This window comes from Diplodia seriata (genome assembly GCF_021436955.1).
Source record: "Diplodia seriata strain FDS-637 chromosome Unknown scaffold_2, whole genome shotgun sequence".
In the NCBI taxonomy this organism is placed as follows: domain Eukaryota; kingdom Fungi; phylum Ascomycota; class Dothideomycetes; order Botryosphaeriales; family Botryosphaeriaceae; genus Diplodia; species Diplodia seriata.
The window spans coordinates 2,964,571-2,979,727 of record NW_027117309.1 but is presented as its reverse complement, the minus strand read 5'-3'; the positions used below and the strand labels follow the sequence as shown (position 1 = coordinate 2,979,727).

Here is a 15,157-nt window from a genome sequence, read left to right as displayed (position 1 = left end):
AACTTTTGCCGTCAGATGGTCCAGACTGGATTGTCATTCTTATTGGAGCCCGCGAAAAAAAAAAAAAAAACACTGCGTATCTCGGTTTTTCTCGCGTCAAATCCATTACTTTTTCATGGCGAGAATGAATAGCCCAAATACCAAAGATTGATTATATTAATTGAGCCTACAGCAAGGGGGAGAAAATTGACTATTTCTGAACAGATAGCGGTCGGCATTGCCTTCACATCCTGCGAGTGCAACAAAGCCCTTTCGCATTTTCCGAAAAAGTCCAGGAAATTTACTTCTCTACCCACGCTCTTGCCGGGTGCAGACTCGAACTTCTGAAAGAAATGTCAAATCAGAAAGGCAGTAGAATATCAAGCGGCGAAGATTGCGTTTTTATCTGTGGACGACGTTCAAGCAGAAGATTGATAGATTCAAACGGAATGACTAATCTACCAGAACAACTCCGACTCCCCATACCAGCCCAGTCTTTGCAGACTACTTCCTCGCTTGTCTATTCTAAATTTCCCCGTGCAGACTGCATCGTGGTAGCGACCGCAGGTAGGAGTTTGACGGGGGGAAAAGGGCGAAAAGGAGATATGTACCCCTTACGAGGTAGCGCGGGGGCACCAGTCGAAGTTGGTGCCTCTGTTGCGGTGCGACATGACGCCACAGAAGATGACAGTCTTGCCGTTCTTGGCGGGGTCGAACATGACAATGCGGTCCTTACCAGAGTCGACGCCGCCCTGGAAGATGCTGTGGTCCTCCATCAGGGGCCACTCGACGAGCGTGCCGCTCTTCGAGTTGGCGTCGCACTCGGCCGGTAGGAAGGAGCGGACGTTGCCGCCGTTGCCGCCGTAGGATTTGGGGTAGCAGTTGCCGGTCGGGGTGCAACGGGCTGTAGAGGGTCTTTGGTCAGCAGTTGGATTCATGTGAGGAGTTGAGATTTGTGGGGTGAACTCACAGCTGTCGAAGTTTTTCCAGAGGGTCTTGCCGTTGTTGTAGGCCCTCTTCACATCTTCCGAACCGTATGCCTTGATGTCTCCGCCGGCTGGAATAGGGGATCAGTAAGAAGTGTGGTGGAAAAGGGGGGGGTTCTACGTACAGCCACATTGGACTGGTTCGGCGCTGGCGCGGTCGACCAGTTCGCCTCGAGGGACTGGAGTCGACACGTTGATGGCGGTAGAGTTGGCAGGAAGGGCGGCGCAGCTGACTTGACCAACTGCGAAGAGGGAGAGACCGAGGATCTGGGTGAAATGCATTTTCAAAAATGTGGCGGGAGTGGGATTTTGGGTTGAATGGACTTGGATTGAATGTGATTGTGGTTTGTGTGCTGTTGATGTTGATTCTGGTGATCTGGTGTGCTCTTATTATATGCAAGACGAGCACTGGGGGCGGGGAGTCTGCTGTTGGCTCTGTTCTTCTTCATGATGCTCAATTGCCTGTTTCAATGTCAAGGAATTATTTGGTTGTGTTGGTGGTCTGTGAGATTGCGGCTGAATCCGTTGCTGGATGTTCCTACAATACTGATGCTGAGCGCTGTCTCGTGCGCTATTCTGAGTAGTTGCCATGCAAAGCCACAGCGGAGGCGGCAGGAGGCGGGAAGCGGGCCGGCTGACATACACCGCCGTGTGGGGCGAGATCGGCGCCCTGCGAGCACGGTTCCCATGGAGGTGTTTTGCTGGTCCGGGGGACTGTTTTATTTGGTGTTGATACCCACATTTCATCCGAAGGATTTGGGGGCCAGGGTCGAGCGGGACCCGATGACGTACATGCTGCTGCCTGTCGCCTGTATGTGCTTGCCATATCCCAGCGCCGAACACTCAAGACGAGCATCCACTCTGAATACTGCACACTGCACCAACACAACCACAGCAACATGGCCGACGCGTGGGCTGAAGAAATGCTCGCGGCTTACCCCAATTCACCCGCCGACCGCGACGTCGTCGAGACGCTGCGCTCGCTTCTCCAACGCAAAATCCTGCCCCAGCAGGCCGCCGAGTCGCTGACTTCAGCTTATGATCCGCTCATCAGAAGCGGCAAGACTGGCACGGAGAACCTGTGGGGGGTCTACTGTGCGGCAATCGCCAGCCTTGGCCACGATGCCTCCAGCCGCGGCCTGCTCGTGAGCGCCCTGCTCAGCATCAGCCGGCTGCCCGACATCGTGGACGACAAAGGCCAGCCTGTTATGCAGAATCTCCAAATCTTCTGGCGCGATGTTCCTGATTTTGCATTTTGGATGAGCGAGGGCCCTGCGGGTAAGTGGTCACTTTTTCCAAGAAACGGCAAAAGACGCTAAAAAGACCATCAGGCATGGTCTCGGACAGAGAAGTTGTTGCCAAGCCCGAAAGGCTCCGCGCGTCTAGAATTGCAGCCGCGTTCGGGGCGGAGTACCTCGGTGAGCTTGATCGTGAGAAGCATCATGCTCCTCGCGACGGCATGCGTAACCTCGCTTTTGACCACCTCATGCAGGCCCTCAGATGGGGGTTCGAGGATGAGGAGGACGTGAAGCGTGCCCGGCTATCAGCGCCCCAGGCTGCCACATGGATCCTGACGGCCGGGCCCAGCCTTTACCAAGCCGTCAAGGAGCGCTTTTCTGTCGGCGACTATGATGGTGGATCCTTTGATATGGAGCGCTGGAATCTGTGGAAGGAGAGGTTTGCCGAGCTGGCCGCCTTCGAACGCGCCGATGCCGAGCCGAGGCGGATGGCGGGTATGGCTGTGGAAGAGATGCAGAAGATAGAGAAGGAGGCTTAGGTACCTGCTCACGCACGTGTCATGAAATGAGGAGAACCATAAGCAATTGCCTTTCTCTGACCTCGAACTGCCGGTTCAGTGAGACTCATCACACATGTTGTTGCCTTCCTTCAACGCCGTGCCATCTCCGAATAACTCGGAAACTCAGTGCTGCTGATGCCGCCTCGAAGATGATGACCCGAGGCTATGTTGGTAGAGCTAAAGACGCTTGTTCGAGTCCTGTGGAGCCGTTGTTGAACCGTGATGTCTGCACAAGCCTTGCCAAGCCGTTCCGGGCAGCCTTGACCCACTATGCGGCCCCTGTGAGCCCCCGCGCCTCGCAACGATCACGTAGCAGGCACTTCCCGTGGCGATCGGTATTGGAAGGATTTAGGGCTCGTGAGTGCTTCGCCCCACGTCTTCTCCACCTCCAACAGCTGTAGGAGTCCATCCGGGTGTTAGTGCTCCACCATTGCTTCCAAAACAATCGAAACGGGGGCCATATTGAACGAGTATCCAGATGAGCACTCAGGAGACAGGCACAGGCAGCAACACCGCAAAGGCCAAAGGAGTTCTATCTACGGACGCTTCAATGCCGAAGACCGGCGCGAATTTGTGTATATATACCTGAGGTTGTTCTTCTCTGGACGACATCAAACACCAGCAAGTTCCAGAGCAATCAGAAGCAACCATCACCAGTCCTTCAAAACCTCACCACAGCAATCAACCACTCCCCAAAACCCAAGCCATCACAGTGAGCTTATACTTCACCACTTGCCCTTCCAACCACTAACCGGCCATGCAGATGTTCGCCGCCAAGTCCATCATCGCCCTCTTCCTCGCCGCGGCCTTCCCCTCGGCCATTCTCGCCCAGGAGGGTGTGACCTGCCAGACTACGGCCGGCAGCCCGAAGACCGAATCCGTCACCGACGTCATCAACCAGCTTCGCGGACACGGCGGCAGGTGTGAGCAGACCAACTGCGCTGCCAGCAAGTGCACGACTATGCTGCACCACGGCGGAGCAGCCCTCGTCCTTTGCGGTGAATGCGACAAGTCGCTCGACTGCAGCACCGTCGCCGATTACGCCAACGAGATCCAGCAGGACTGCTTGTCCGACGGCCGCGCCGGTGGCACCTACACCGTCAGTCCCGCCTTCAGGGTCGAGGTCATCTCCTCCTAGATCGGAATTCCTCTCTTTTTTTTTTTTTTTCCTTTAGTGGCCCATAAAATCTGGAGTGGTCGGGAACAATAGTCGCTGTAGCGGTATACCGAATCAATCAAGTCTCTCTGCTCAGTACTCTTTTCAGCGTGAACAGCGACGACGTTGACGATGATGATGTGGTGGCTGAATTAAGCCTTTGCGGTTTCCTTGTTTGGCAACGGGTGGGGGCCGTCCCGACCCCTAAATGCTCGGCACCGTTAGCCGGGCCGCATGTTTCAAAACCAAGCGGCGTCTAACTTCACGGCAAATGCACGTCTTGCACATCTTCTTCATACACTACATCGCCTCCACCAGGCCGTTTGGACCTGCTTGAGGCTCATTTTCTGTTGTGTCGAAGCAAAGGTAAAGGCGTTCGGCGATCTATGCATGTGGCTAATTATGGAACAGGCGCTCGGGACGCTTGACGATTGGATGCGAGCAAGCCCCGTTGCCGATCGGATCATCACGTCGGAAAAACGGCCAGACTAGTACTAATCCGAATCCGTACTTGCCCTACTACTCCACCTCTGCTGTTGCCTGTCACGGTGATCAACGAAAAACTGTGGGGCCCTGTACAGAGTGTTCTCTCGAAATTCTTTTGCTTTTCTTTCCTCTGGAGTTGCATTCCCTTTCCTTTCCTCTTGCTTCCTGTCGAACTCACTGTTGGGGGGTTTCACTTATTCCGTGGAAGCCCAGGTAATAATAATAGAGCAGCACAACACGCGTGCACCGTGTCCAACTGCACATCTATGCCTACAAAGCACGATGGATTCCGCCCCCACCTCAGGTCGCCAGTCTGCGGACACACAGGCGCAGACAAGGCCCCATAACTATTTCACCTTGCATTCATGACCTTCCTCCGCCCGCCTGCCCTTCTCCTCGCCAGCCTTCCTTGTCCGCCATTTCTGTCTCTTGCTCGCTCATCAACGCCTCTCAAAAGGAAAAAAAAAAAGAAAAATACAATGCTCCTCCGCTTCCGCGCCCCCTCCTCGTCAACCCTCTCCTCGACCACCGGCAGAGCCACCGCCGCCTTCCTCATCCTCTACCTGCTCGCCCTCTTCGCCATCCGCCGCGCCTGCCACCGCGACCCCAGCTCCGCCTTCTTCCAGCCATACCGCGCGCACGCCCCGCGCTACTCGGTCGTCCGCCGCCACGAAGCCGAGCACTTCATCCTCGCGGCCGAGCACTCGCCGCCCTTCCCCAACACCACAGCAACCGCAGAACCGCCCGACGTCTGCATCGGCATCGCGACCGTCGCGCGCGAGGGCGCACGCTACTTCCGCTCCGCCGTCGGCTCGGTGCTGGACGGGCTGGACGCGGCGGAGCGGGCGCGGGTGCACCTGGCGCTGTTCATCGCGCAGACGGACCCGACGCGGCACCCGGCGCACGACGAGCCGTGGCTGGACAACGTGGCGGACCGCGTGCTGCGCGGGTACGAGGGCGTGTCCGGGGAGGAGCTGGAGCGGGTCAAGGGCTGGGAGGCGGAGCGCGGCCTGTTCCGCGCCAAGGGGCTGTTCGACTACGCGTACCTGCTGCAGGCGTGCGCGGACACGGGGGCCGCGTACGTCGTCATGTTGGAGGACGACGTCGTGGCGCTGGACGGGTGGTATGCGCGGATGCGGGAGGCGTTGAGGGTGGCGGAGGAGAAGACGAGGATGGTGGGGAAGGAGAGCTGTGAGTTTTCCCCGTTCCAATCATCCTTTTATATATCGTGATCATGGCCTGACTCTCTCCGCTCAGTCCTCTACCTTCGCCTGTTCTGGACCGAGCAGTTTCACGGCTGGAACAGCGAAGACTGGCCGACCTACCTCTGCGGCTCCCTCGCCGTCGTCGCCGCCGTCCTCACCTCCCTCCTCTACCTCCGCCGGCGCTTCCCCGCCGCGCTCGCCGCCCCGCTCAACAACCAACTCGTCGTCCTCGTCTCCCTCGTCTTCACGCCGCTCTGCATCGGCCTCTTCTTCGCCGCCGGCCGCACCTGCGCGGCGCCCCCCTCGCCCGGCGTGCGCGCGATGAACAAGTTCGGCTGCTGCTCGCAGGGGCTCGTGTTCCAGCAGCGGCGCGTGCCGGATTTGGTCGCGCACTACCGCTCGGTCGGCGTCGGCTTCGTCGACATGCTGACGGAGCAGTACGCCGACGAGCGCGACGAGATGCGCTGGGCGGTCGTGCCGAGCGTGCTGCAGCACGTCGGCGCGCGCAGCTCCAAGGCCGACGGCGGCAGTCGCAGCCCCGACTTTAGCGCGTCCGAGAGCATCTGGAACTATGCGTTCGAGCTCAATGACCCGGTGAGGTTGGCCGAGGAGCGGATTGCGAGGGCGCATGGCCAGATGGGATGAAGTGAATGGCCTTGATTAATCTTGAGATGATATTTTTAATTTTTTCACTTGCGAAATTCGGGGGCGCACTGCATCTCCTGGACCCAAGGCGTCGATCCCGCCCGGGACGAATGCATCACAACGTCGCGGTCGGTAGATCCGCAGGCGTAAGAATCTGGGATGAAGGAACCAGAGATTGGAAAAGCCGGTGGATATGGGTTGATTGGCCTTTAGCCCGTACGCGAACAAGACGGACGCTTCCCGTATCCAAGCAGGCCCTCTAATGTGACCACAATCTTGGTCATATATAGCTTCATGACATGATAGACATCGCGAGAAGCCGTTGTCGAACCGCAAATTCCTTTTAGAGCTTATTCAGAGACTTTTCACACTAGGTTTTGATTACCTACTAGTACTTTAGCTCTCCAATCTCTTCGTAAAGACCTTTTATGTGATTATTTTGCTATTTGCTTTACCGCTTGCGATTCCTAGCCCTCTATTCACGTTCTTAACCAGTGTAGAATCGAACCTCGATCTCATCGGGTAACCGGCTTCTAGCTTCGAGTCGGGGTTTCCCCTGCTCCTCTTCCCGCCCGCGTGTACGTCCGCCGTTGCCCTCACGCTTGCGGCGCTTGCATTCGCCTGCAATCTCACACGTCACATCCGCACCTTCCTATCCGTCTACCCCGTCAAGACATCCCAGGCTTCAGCAGCACTACACGTCGTAAGGGCAAGGATCACTCGTATCTTCCCCTTTTTTGCGCTTCTCATCGAGTAGCTTGTTCCAGTAGATTACGAAGGTTGGCCGGCAGATCATGGACAGAACAGTCTCCTTGCCCATCGGCTCTTCCGGTTCGTACTCGCCGATGGAGTGCGCCATAAGCGGGCGTATCTCCTGATGACAGTACCTGCACAGCGCCTCTACGTGCAACGGCGATAGCGGCTTCATGTCCTGCCGCACGACAACGACGCTTCCCACAGAGTTCTGCCACTGCATGGAAGCCCAACCCCAACTCCCCGTGCGAAGGTCGAAGATGGCTTTCGGATCGCAGTCGGCTTTCGGATCGCAGCACAGGTGGAGGAATGTGGCGTCCTGGTTGTTGAAGGGAACCTCGCGCTGGAAGATCGCATTGTTTTGGTCGCTCGCCCACTTTGGGTTTGGAGGGCAACGTCGCGTGAAAATCGGAAGCCCGATGCGTTGCGCAATGTCGGACGTGTCGTGCTTGGAGAAAATGGGATCCGTCGTGGGAATCTCAACGGCCTCGAAGTGCGGTTTGTTGAACATCTTCTGGTCGCCGATGCAGTTGATCCTGACACCTTTGATGAGCTTTTCGCCGGTGGACTGCTGGGTAGCTGGCGCAGGTTCGTAGCCGTACCAGAGGAAGTAGTCAGCGATGTGTCGGAAGTCGTTCATGTCGAGGTCTTTGCAATCAGTAGAGTTGATCCCTGGTCCAACCTTGCTGTAGGCAATGATCGGACCGCGCCAATCATGGTATTGTCCGGGTTTGGTAGCAGTGATGGCTACAATGCTGTTGTTGGGTTTTGATCCATCGATAAGAAATGTGTCACGATAGCAGACGTGAACTGTGTCTGACAATTTTCTTTTCAAAATCGGATTGTAGTTCATTGGCATATGCTTCGGGACACCATGGGGACCAATTATCGTGTCGGTCTCGGGATGCTGATACTTGCCGAAGTCGTCATCGTCGTTCCACTTGAAATGAAGCCAGATGAATGTCGGCTTCTCCCCGTCGACTGGGAAGAGGATGGCTCGGACGTGTTCGTCGGTTGGCCGGCTTGAGACGTCGAAGGTGGAGAAGGCTGCACAGAGGAGCTTGTGAGTAGGCCAATCGGCACGTTGGCATGTTGCAGAGCAATAGCAGGCGCTTTTGCATCGGCTACAGAGCCGAGCATTGGCTTTGTTGCACACAGTGCACAAGCCCACCACGTCGGGGGTTGTCATGAGTAACTCTGTGGGAGAAGGATGATTTGAAGCAAGGTTGTTATGCGATGGATGATCGACTTAGATTTGGGCAGCCGAAGACGGTTTTATGTAACCTGCCAACACATCCTCCACCTGCAAACAGCGTGCAAACGCCAATTGCAGTGGTTTGGCGCTTGATGGCTTTCCACGTCGCTTGATGGAAAACCTTTAGTTGATGTTGTCGTCGCTCCAGAAACAACCCGAATACTCGCGCAGGTTGCTGACGGTCGGCTGCGGCGTGTAGTATAGGTGTCTGAACAAGAACTCCACGCTTGTCGACCACGGTGTTCCGAGACTCAAGAACAACGCCAGATAGCGGAATCCCCCTCGACCCCATTTACGAGGCATGGTGAAGTTGCCAGGGGTCATGGGGATGCGCAAGGGGCCGTCTGGGACAGTGAAGTAAGTTAACCAATCAGACTCAGGATTGACGAAAGTGGCGGATCCACTGTACGCGATACCAAGGCCCTAACAGGATGAATTGCACGTCAAAGATGGCAGAGTGCGTGCTTGGAATATTTTGTCGTCGCATGTTGAGTGATGGAAATACAGATGTGGGATTCCGGAAGTTTCGTGGTCAAAGTCAAGGGTGATGGAAGTGTTGGGGCTTCTCAAGGAGTAAACATTGGTGGGATGATATGGTTGGCTTGGTGCGGCGCCGCTATGGCCATAACCAATGCGGTCCCATATTCCCGGCTTCGTAAGCAGCAGCTCCGTATACTGCACGCACGTTTGCATTCAACGGCGCTCACAAGTTCGCATACTTACCATGAACTCCAGGACTAAGGCCAAGAAGGGAACGATGGAGAGAAAGAAGAGGCCGGGAAAAGCATGCTTAGTGCTCGGAAGTGTTTTGGAGAGAAAGTTACTCGGCCAAACGAAGATACAGCATCCGATGCCATCATCGTCGTCTTCCCATTAACGTCACGGCCAATTCTTTATCATATCACATCACAAAAACAACGCCATCACGAACCCCATCAACGCCACCAGCACACCACCATTCCCACTCCACAGCGCCGCCGCAGCGCCTCCCGCAGCCGCGCTGGCCGCCCCGGTAGCAGTAGCTGCTGCCGCTGCGCCACCGGTCGTCGTCGTCGTCGTCGTCGCCGACGTCCCGTTCCCACCGGACGCCACGCCCTCACTCGTCCGCAACGCCACGCTCGCATTGACCGCGCCGTCCCGACCCACCACATAACGCGCCAGCAACGCCTCCAGCGCCGCAAGCTGCTGCCCCAGCCCCTTCGTCCTTTTCACCCTGCCATCTTCGTACGCGTCGTCCTCGCTCCAGCCGTTCGTGCATTCCGCGACAGCAGCATCGTCGTCTGCCGTGGTGGCGCATCGAGACGCCGCGGCGACGGCGGTGGAATCGAGAGCGGTGGCGAGGGCGTCATCACTGGTCGAGTTGAAGACGGGCAGGAGGGCGAGCCAGCGCAGGGTCAGGGCGGGGAAGGCGAACTGGTCGACGTCGCAGGTGGAGATGGGCTCGCAGGCGACTTCTTGAAAGACCGGGGTGGTGGCGGGGAAGAAGAGGTGGAGCGTGTTGGCGAGGTGCGAGGAGGCGCGGGTGGCCCAGGTGGAATTGGATGTCTGCAATCATGCGGTGTAAGAAAGTGGGGGAAGAAGTCAAAGAAGGAGAAACAGGGAGTTACTGACAATGTTGGCCAGGATGGCGGTGCCGTACGCGAACGAGGCGCTGTACAACGACCACTGGGTGTGGTCGGTGACGGAGCAGTTGCCGTCGCCCGCGGGGGTTCCGCCGTACACGTTGAAGTTGTCGGCGTCGATCAGGCCGACGTCGCGCGTCCAGTCGTAGGAGCGGGTGGCCCATTCGATGTACGTCTCGTTGCCGGTGAAGCGCGCCAGGCGGGCGGCCAGCTGGAAGAAGAAGGCCTGCGTGGCCGTGTCCTTGTACGAGTAGCCGGCGTTGAAGGAGAAGATGGCCCAGCGCAGGCCACCGCCGCAGGTTGCCGTGTCCCACCGTGCGGCCATGTTGTTGAAGACGTTGCGGGCGCGCTCCGCGTACGCTGGCCCGCTGTCGTCTGCCAGGGGAAAGCCGCGCTCGGCGGCCGTCATGGCGGCGAGGCCCCACACGGCTTCGTCATCATTCATCAGCACCGCGGTCTGGTTGAGTGGCATGTAGTCGTTGTTCAGGCCCCGCTGGTGGTCGAGCGCCGCCTGCACCACGGCGTTGTGAGTCGCATCGCCCGTCAGGTACCAGTAGTTGACGAGCGAGTCCCACGCCACGCCGTACTCCCAAAAGTAGTAGGGGTCAGGGAAGGTGCCGGGGGAGTTGCCGGGTTCGTCGCCGTCGTAGAAGCTCAGTACGCCGTTGGCGACTTGCTTCACCGCGAGATTGAGGTCGGCTGTTGCAACTGTGAGAACGAGCGAAGCTCATCTTGCATCGAGACATTACTGACCGGCATCATTGGTGCTGATGTTGAGCCCTGCCACCAACGGAGCGGCCAAGATCACCAAAACGGACGAGTAAAACTGCATGGTTGCTGTTCGGAGCAACAGGAAATAAGTCACACTTATGTATACAGCGCCACCGGCTTTAAGCGCCGACGGTAATACGATGTAGTCCGAGCGGCAACAGAATCCTTCGCGTGTATAGCCGGCCCGATACCCGGAAACGAGCATGCAATAATAGAATCTTGTTGCCTAGCCATGGCGCGTGACGAGACTGAAGGATTGTGCACTCCAGCTTCTTTTACATATTCAAGAAAGAGTGGGCTCCGCCTATTTGGATCCAATAAGACGCCAAATCAGCTGCACAGATCATCATCCTTATATGAAAACTCATGGTCGCCAATCCTGTAATGGTAATACAAAGTAAGCGGCCGGCTATTTCCAGGCAACGCTACGCCACGTTTCGATGTACCGGGTAACCTTAAATCTACGGCCAACAGCGTCAGAAGCGAAAAGAACGTCACCAGCACCAACTCGACAATACTTCGCAAAGTACACATCGAGAGACTCGAAAGACTGACACATGGTCATTGAAGGAAGCTGCAAACATGCAAACCCAACTTCGGAGCAGGCCGACAAGAGACACATGCGTGCAAGCTCCCGGTGTGGGGGCTGAAAAGTTCGAGAGACATGGCGCGATCATGGCTGTGCTTCACACAAGCGATGGACACAAGCCATGTTGGGTCCGCCCGTGATTGGCTGTTATAGCTCAATGTGGATGCGAAGGATTTTTAAACCGTCTTGGCGACCACAACGGGGCCGCATCGGTTCCGTAGCCCTCGATGTTGTAAGTCATGTTTCGATGATGGCTGAAAATGAAACCTGAACTGTCTTCGATCTCCATGAACGGTTTTTCGGCACCTTTAAGGGTGACTATCAGGTATTTGAAACGGTCGAGACTGAGTTTGCGATACTAGCTATCGTTATTCCTTGAGATTTAAAAGAAGTTTCAACGTGATTTTTCCCATGTAGACAATTACAGACCAGGAAGAAGTACTAAACCCGAAGTAGTTATGCCAAAAGTTGTTTGTTCTTTCAAGTCAGTAACAGGAGAAGAAGGAGGTGACCTTTTCGACTCGGGTGCCCAGATCTCTACAAAAGGCCAACTTGTTGCCGTCGTGGACCGGAAACACTCCAGTTTCAAATAGTATTGGGGAGAAAACCAGGCATACTATGTAGCTGTGGGCGCCAACGTAGACACACCCTTGACAACGGCCATGTGTGTATGCTTGAATAATTGAAAGAACGATGGTTTCTTTGCGGTTGGCATGATATCTTTAGGTTAGTCAGTAGCGGATTGCATACCGTGGTCCTCAAAGGGTGCTTAGACCCTGGAATTCCGAACACTGACGCTATTGAACCAAACTTCACAGGCCCAAAAATCTTCTTTGAAAACTTTCCTATAAGTTAGCCGCTCCTCGCAAGAAATCCAAATTACAAAGATCTCCGTCCTCCTCCAGCGTGACACACAGTGCAGCATCCATCCCAAAATGGCTACCGCACATCCAACGTCGACCAGCTATGAGGAGGAGCCTCCCTCCTACACCACCACCTTCCCCGAGCGCGATCCCTCACGCACCGACGTGATCAAAGCCGCCTGCCGCGCCCTCGACCACCGCGCCCACCCGGCCTTCGGCGGCGCGGACGCCCGCTCCATCGACCGCCTGCGCAACTGGCTCTGCTACATGCTCACGGTCGACTACAAAGTCGCCACGGCCTCGACGCCCGTCACGCTCTCCGCCGCCGACGCCGCCCACTTCGACAACCTCTTCGCCACACTCGAAGCGTACAGCAACATCAACGCTACCACCACCACCACCCAACCGCACACCAAAGAAACCGCCGCCGTCACCGCCACCGCCGACACCGCCAAACACGACGACCGCGCCGCAGCCCTCGAATCCGCCTTCTGGACGCACATCCACCTGCCCAGTCAGGCGCTCAACATCCCCACCGCCACCGTCGCCCTGTACCTGCGCCGCTTCGCCGTCAACAAGACGGCGCCCCTCGCCACGTACGCCGGCAGCGACGCGGCGACGGTGGTGCTGGAGACGACGCACGGCGGCGGCATGCGTGGCTGGGCCGCCAAGCTGCTGACCGACCGCTCTATCCTCGTGCCGCGCGTGGCGCCGAACCGCGGCGTCGAGCAGGGCTTGCTGCGGGCGATCGCGGAACTCGTGGAGGCGTGGTTTGTGCGGCTCGATGGGTTTGAGTGCCGCGTCGTGGAGGCGCAGCGCCGGGAGCTGCGGTCGTGGCGGAAGGAGGGGGAGGGGGAGAAGGATAGTGGGTGGAGGCATGAGGTGGTTGGGGCGTTTGAGTTGACGGAGATGGGGAGACGGTGGGAGGAGAGGTGGAGGGCGGCGGCGGAGGCGGAGGCGATGGTGGTGGAGGTGGCAGAACAACAACAGCAGCAGCGGCGGCAGCAGCAACGTTCGGGTGATGGCTCGGGTTTGTGGGAGAGGGTGAAGTGGCACTTCGGAATGTTGGTCTAGACGGGCTCTTCCTCGTCGGAACGACAGCAGCAGCAACTGCAGCTGCCCCGGTCTTCGAGAAGCATGGGCCCAACAGGAGGCGATGATGCTGACGACGACACTGACTCTTTTTTCATCACGAACCCTCCCAAGAATCTATTTAGCGGGCGTAAACGTTTTGATTGATTAATGCGATGGCGGGAAGTGGCTTACAGCTTTTCTTTTATGGCTTTGTCATGCCGTCATCCTCATCCTGTCGGGTCTGGAGACGAGACATTGTACACGGGTTCGGGCGTTCGGCCTTCGATGGAGCCGTGAATGATGGTTTTACTGAGAGTAAGTGACCAATAAGATGGTTGACACCACTTATGGATTTGCGGAAAACGGGAAGTGAACCTCAAGAAGAGACGGCTGCTGGCCGCGGTGTGCGACTCTCCGGGATCCTGCGCTTCCAGGCCTCCGAATTGCGCTCCAGTGCCTCATGGTTAGCGCCCTTGCGAGTCTTCGTCGGTTTGGCGGCCTTTGGAAGGCAGTTGCGGGGTTCTTGAGCAATCGGCAAAAAGAATACCGGCCCTCCCATGGTGGGGGTCATTGATCGCCAGCAGATGACCAGTCACGCCGTTGATCAATTTGGAGCGAGTGTCGATATGATTGGTAGGGAAACCACAACTCGAAACAGGCACATTGGGCAACAGTTGAAAGCTGTCCATGGCTGATACTGGTTTCCCGAAAATGGCAAGGACTAGGATAGCCAAGGTCTTTTGAAGGGGTCGGCCCTGTCGCGAAGGAAGATTCTCTTCCGCGATCGGACACTACATCATACATATAAGGCGGTCGTTCGAGCTTGCATGTCATCGAAGCCGACAAGAGACTCTCAACGGGAACGAGGCTGAGTATAAATTATTGTGGGAGCCAAAGCTGTCGTGTGATTGGCTCTCGCTTACCTGCAGTGCTCTCAGCATGCCCTTCTTTTACATCTGCATAGTTGTACCGGCATTATTAAAAAAAAAAAAAAAAGAACTCAGCTTTTCGCAGCGGAAGATCGCTGGTCCAAGACTGGGGGTATTTTGATAGGTGAGCGTTATCATAGAAAAGCCTCATGATGGTCGATTTTAATTGCCAGAGCCTGGTTTCCCTGTGATCCAATAAAGCGGCTTGGGCTTTCCAGCCAGATGCGGTAGCTATCCGAGTGGGCGAACCTGGAGTTTTGGTTTCCATGCTTTCTCGTCGCAATTTGATCCCAGCTAGTGCGCACAAGATTCGATGGGATTGGAAAGGTTGGCGGACGAAAGGGGAGGGAGGTTATGAGTCGGGGAGTTGCCGCGGTTCAGCCGGGACTCGCAACTTCGCGGGATCATGCGATGCGGCCAAGCTCACCCTCTACCCGCTATACCACACCCGCATCTCCACTCACCTCCCGACCCGGCAGTCCCCACGTTGCCAAAGTACGTGCCCTCGATGCCGTAGATGGCATTGGCCGCCGGCCGCCAGCGACTGACGTCCGCAGATGCTGTCCCGCCCCACCGTCCGCGCTGCCCAGCTGGTCCAGAAGAGGGCCTTCTCCGCCACCCGCGCCAGGCTCTCCTCGCCCTACCACTACCCCGAGGTGCGTTGCCCTCCCTGGATCGCTGTGACTGATGTATCGTGCTGACTGAACCGACAGGGCCCCCGCGTGCGTCCATCCGCCCTCCCGAGAGCTTCGAACGCCCCCGCTAACTGCGCTGTAGAGCAACCTGCCCTTCAACCCGCTGACCAAGTTCTTCGCTGTGCGCTACTGGTCGTTCATGGGTGAGCCGCGACACTGAATGGATTGCGAGCAGCAGGCTAACGGAGGTGCAGCTGTCGGCTTCTTCGCGCCCGTCGGCATTGCCGGTGAGCAACCCCCGCGTCCCCCCGCCCATACTACCGCCGTACTGATGCAAGCTCCCCCAAACAGTCTGGCAGACCAAGAAGGACCAGTAAATGGCAGTCGCGTGGCATTCAGGATAGAAGGGGT

General features: G+C 56.9%; 8 protein-coding genes across 8 annotated transcripts; 5 read left to right on the top strand and 3 right to left on the bottom strand.

The window, feature by feature from the left end:
* Positions 1 to 593: 593 nt before the first annotated feature.
* SLS55_002252 (uncharacterized protein) lies at positions 594 to 1,247 on the bottom strand (the record flags this gene model as incomplete). The annotated part of the gene is made up of 3 exons (XM_066773734.1): positions 594 to 883; positions 950 to 1,036; positions 1,091 to 1,247. 3 exons carry the CDS (start codon positions 1,245 to 1,247, stop codon positions 594 to 596), a joined length of 534 nt encoding a protein of 177 aa, XP_066636301.1.
* A 617-nt stretch (positions 1,248 to 1,864) lies between these two features.
* Positions 1,865 to 2,742, top strand: SLS55_002251 (uncharacterized protein; the record flags this gene model as incomplete). The annotated part of the gene is made up of 2 exons (XM_066773733.1): positions 1,865 to 2,243; positions 2,297 to 2,742. The coding sequence occupies 2 exons, from the start codon at positions 1,865 to 1,867 to the stop codon at positions 2,740 to 2,742; spliced, it is 825 nt and encodes a 274-aa protein (XP_066636300.1).
* A 778-nt stretch (positions 2,743 to 3,520) lies between these two features.
* Positions 3,521 to 3,901, top strand: SLS55_002250 (uncharacterized protein; the record flags this gene model as incomplete). The annotated part of the gene is made up of 1 exon (XM_066773732.1): positions 3,521 to 3,901. One exon carries the CDS (start codon positions 3,521 to 3,523, stop codon positions 3,899 to 3,901), a length of 381 nt encoding a protein of 126 aa, XP_066636299.1.
* Positions 3,902 to 4,305: 404 nt separating this feature from the next.
* On the top strand, positions 4,306 to 5,637 carry SLS55_002249 (uncharacterized protein; the record flags this gene model as incomplete). The annotated part of the gene is made up of 3 exons (XM_066773731.1): positions 4,306 to 4,311; positions 4,809 to 4,816; positions 4,941 to 5,637. The coding sequence occupies 3 exons, from the start codon at positions 4,306 to 4,308 to the stop codon at positions 5,635 to 5,637; spliced, it is 711 nt and encodes a 236-aa protein (XP_066636298.1).
* A 1,312-nt stretch (positions 5,638 to 6,949) lies between these two features.
* Positions 6,950 to 8,099, bottom strand: SLS55_002248 (uncharacterized protein; the record flags this gene model as incomplete). The annotated part of the gene is made up of 2 exons (XM_066773730.1): positions 6,950 to 8,030; positions 8,092 to 8,099. 2 exons carry the CDS (start codon positions 8,097 to 8,099, stop codon positions 6,950 to 6,952), a joined length of 1,089 nt encoding a protein of 362 aa, XP_066636297.1.
* A 1,745-nt stretch (positions 8,100 to 9,844) lies between these two features.
* On the bottom strand, positions 9,845 to 10,717 carry DCW1 (hydrolase 76 protein; the record flags this gene model as incomplete). Its single annotated transcript, XM_066773729.1, has 2 exons — positions 9,845 to 10,584; positions 10,639 to 10,717. The coding sequence occupies 2 exons, from the start codon at positions 10,715 to 10,717 to the stop codon at positions 9,845 to 9,847; spliced, it is 819 nt and encodes a 272-aa protein (XP_066636296.1).
* A 1,463-nt stretch (positions 10,718 to 12,180) lies between these two features.
* On the top strand, positions 12,181 to 13,182 carry SLS55_002246 (uncharacterized protein; the record flags this gene model as incomplete). Its single annotated transcript, XM_066773728.1, has 1 exon — positions 12,181 to 13,182. The coding sequence occupies one exon, from the start codon at positions 12,181 to 12,183 to the stop codon at positions 13,180 to 13,182; it is 1,002 nt and encodes a 333-aa protein (XP_066636295.1).
* Positions 13,183 to 14,668: 1,486 nt separating this feature from the next.
* Positions 14,669 to 15,123, top strand: SLS55_002245 (uncharacterized protein; the record flags this gene model as incomplete). Its single annotated transcript, XM_066773727.1, has 5 exons — positions 14,669 to 14,767; positions 14,825 to 14,833; positions 14,889 to 14,949; positions 15,001 to 15,033; positions 15,098 to 15,123. 5 exons carry the CDS (start codon positions 14,669 to 14,671, stop codon positions 15,121 to 15,123), a joined length of 228 nt encoding a protein of 75 aa, XP_066636294.1.
* Positions 15,124 to 15,157: the final 34 nt, after the last annotated feature.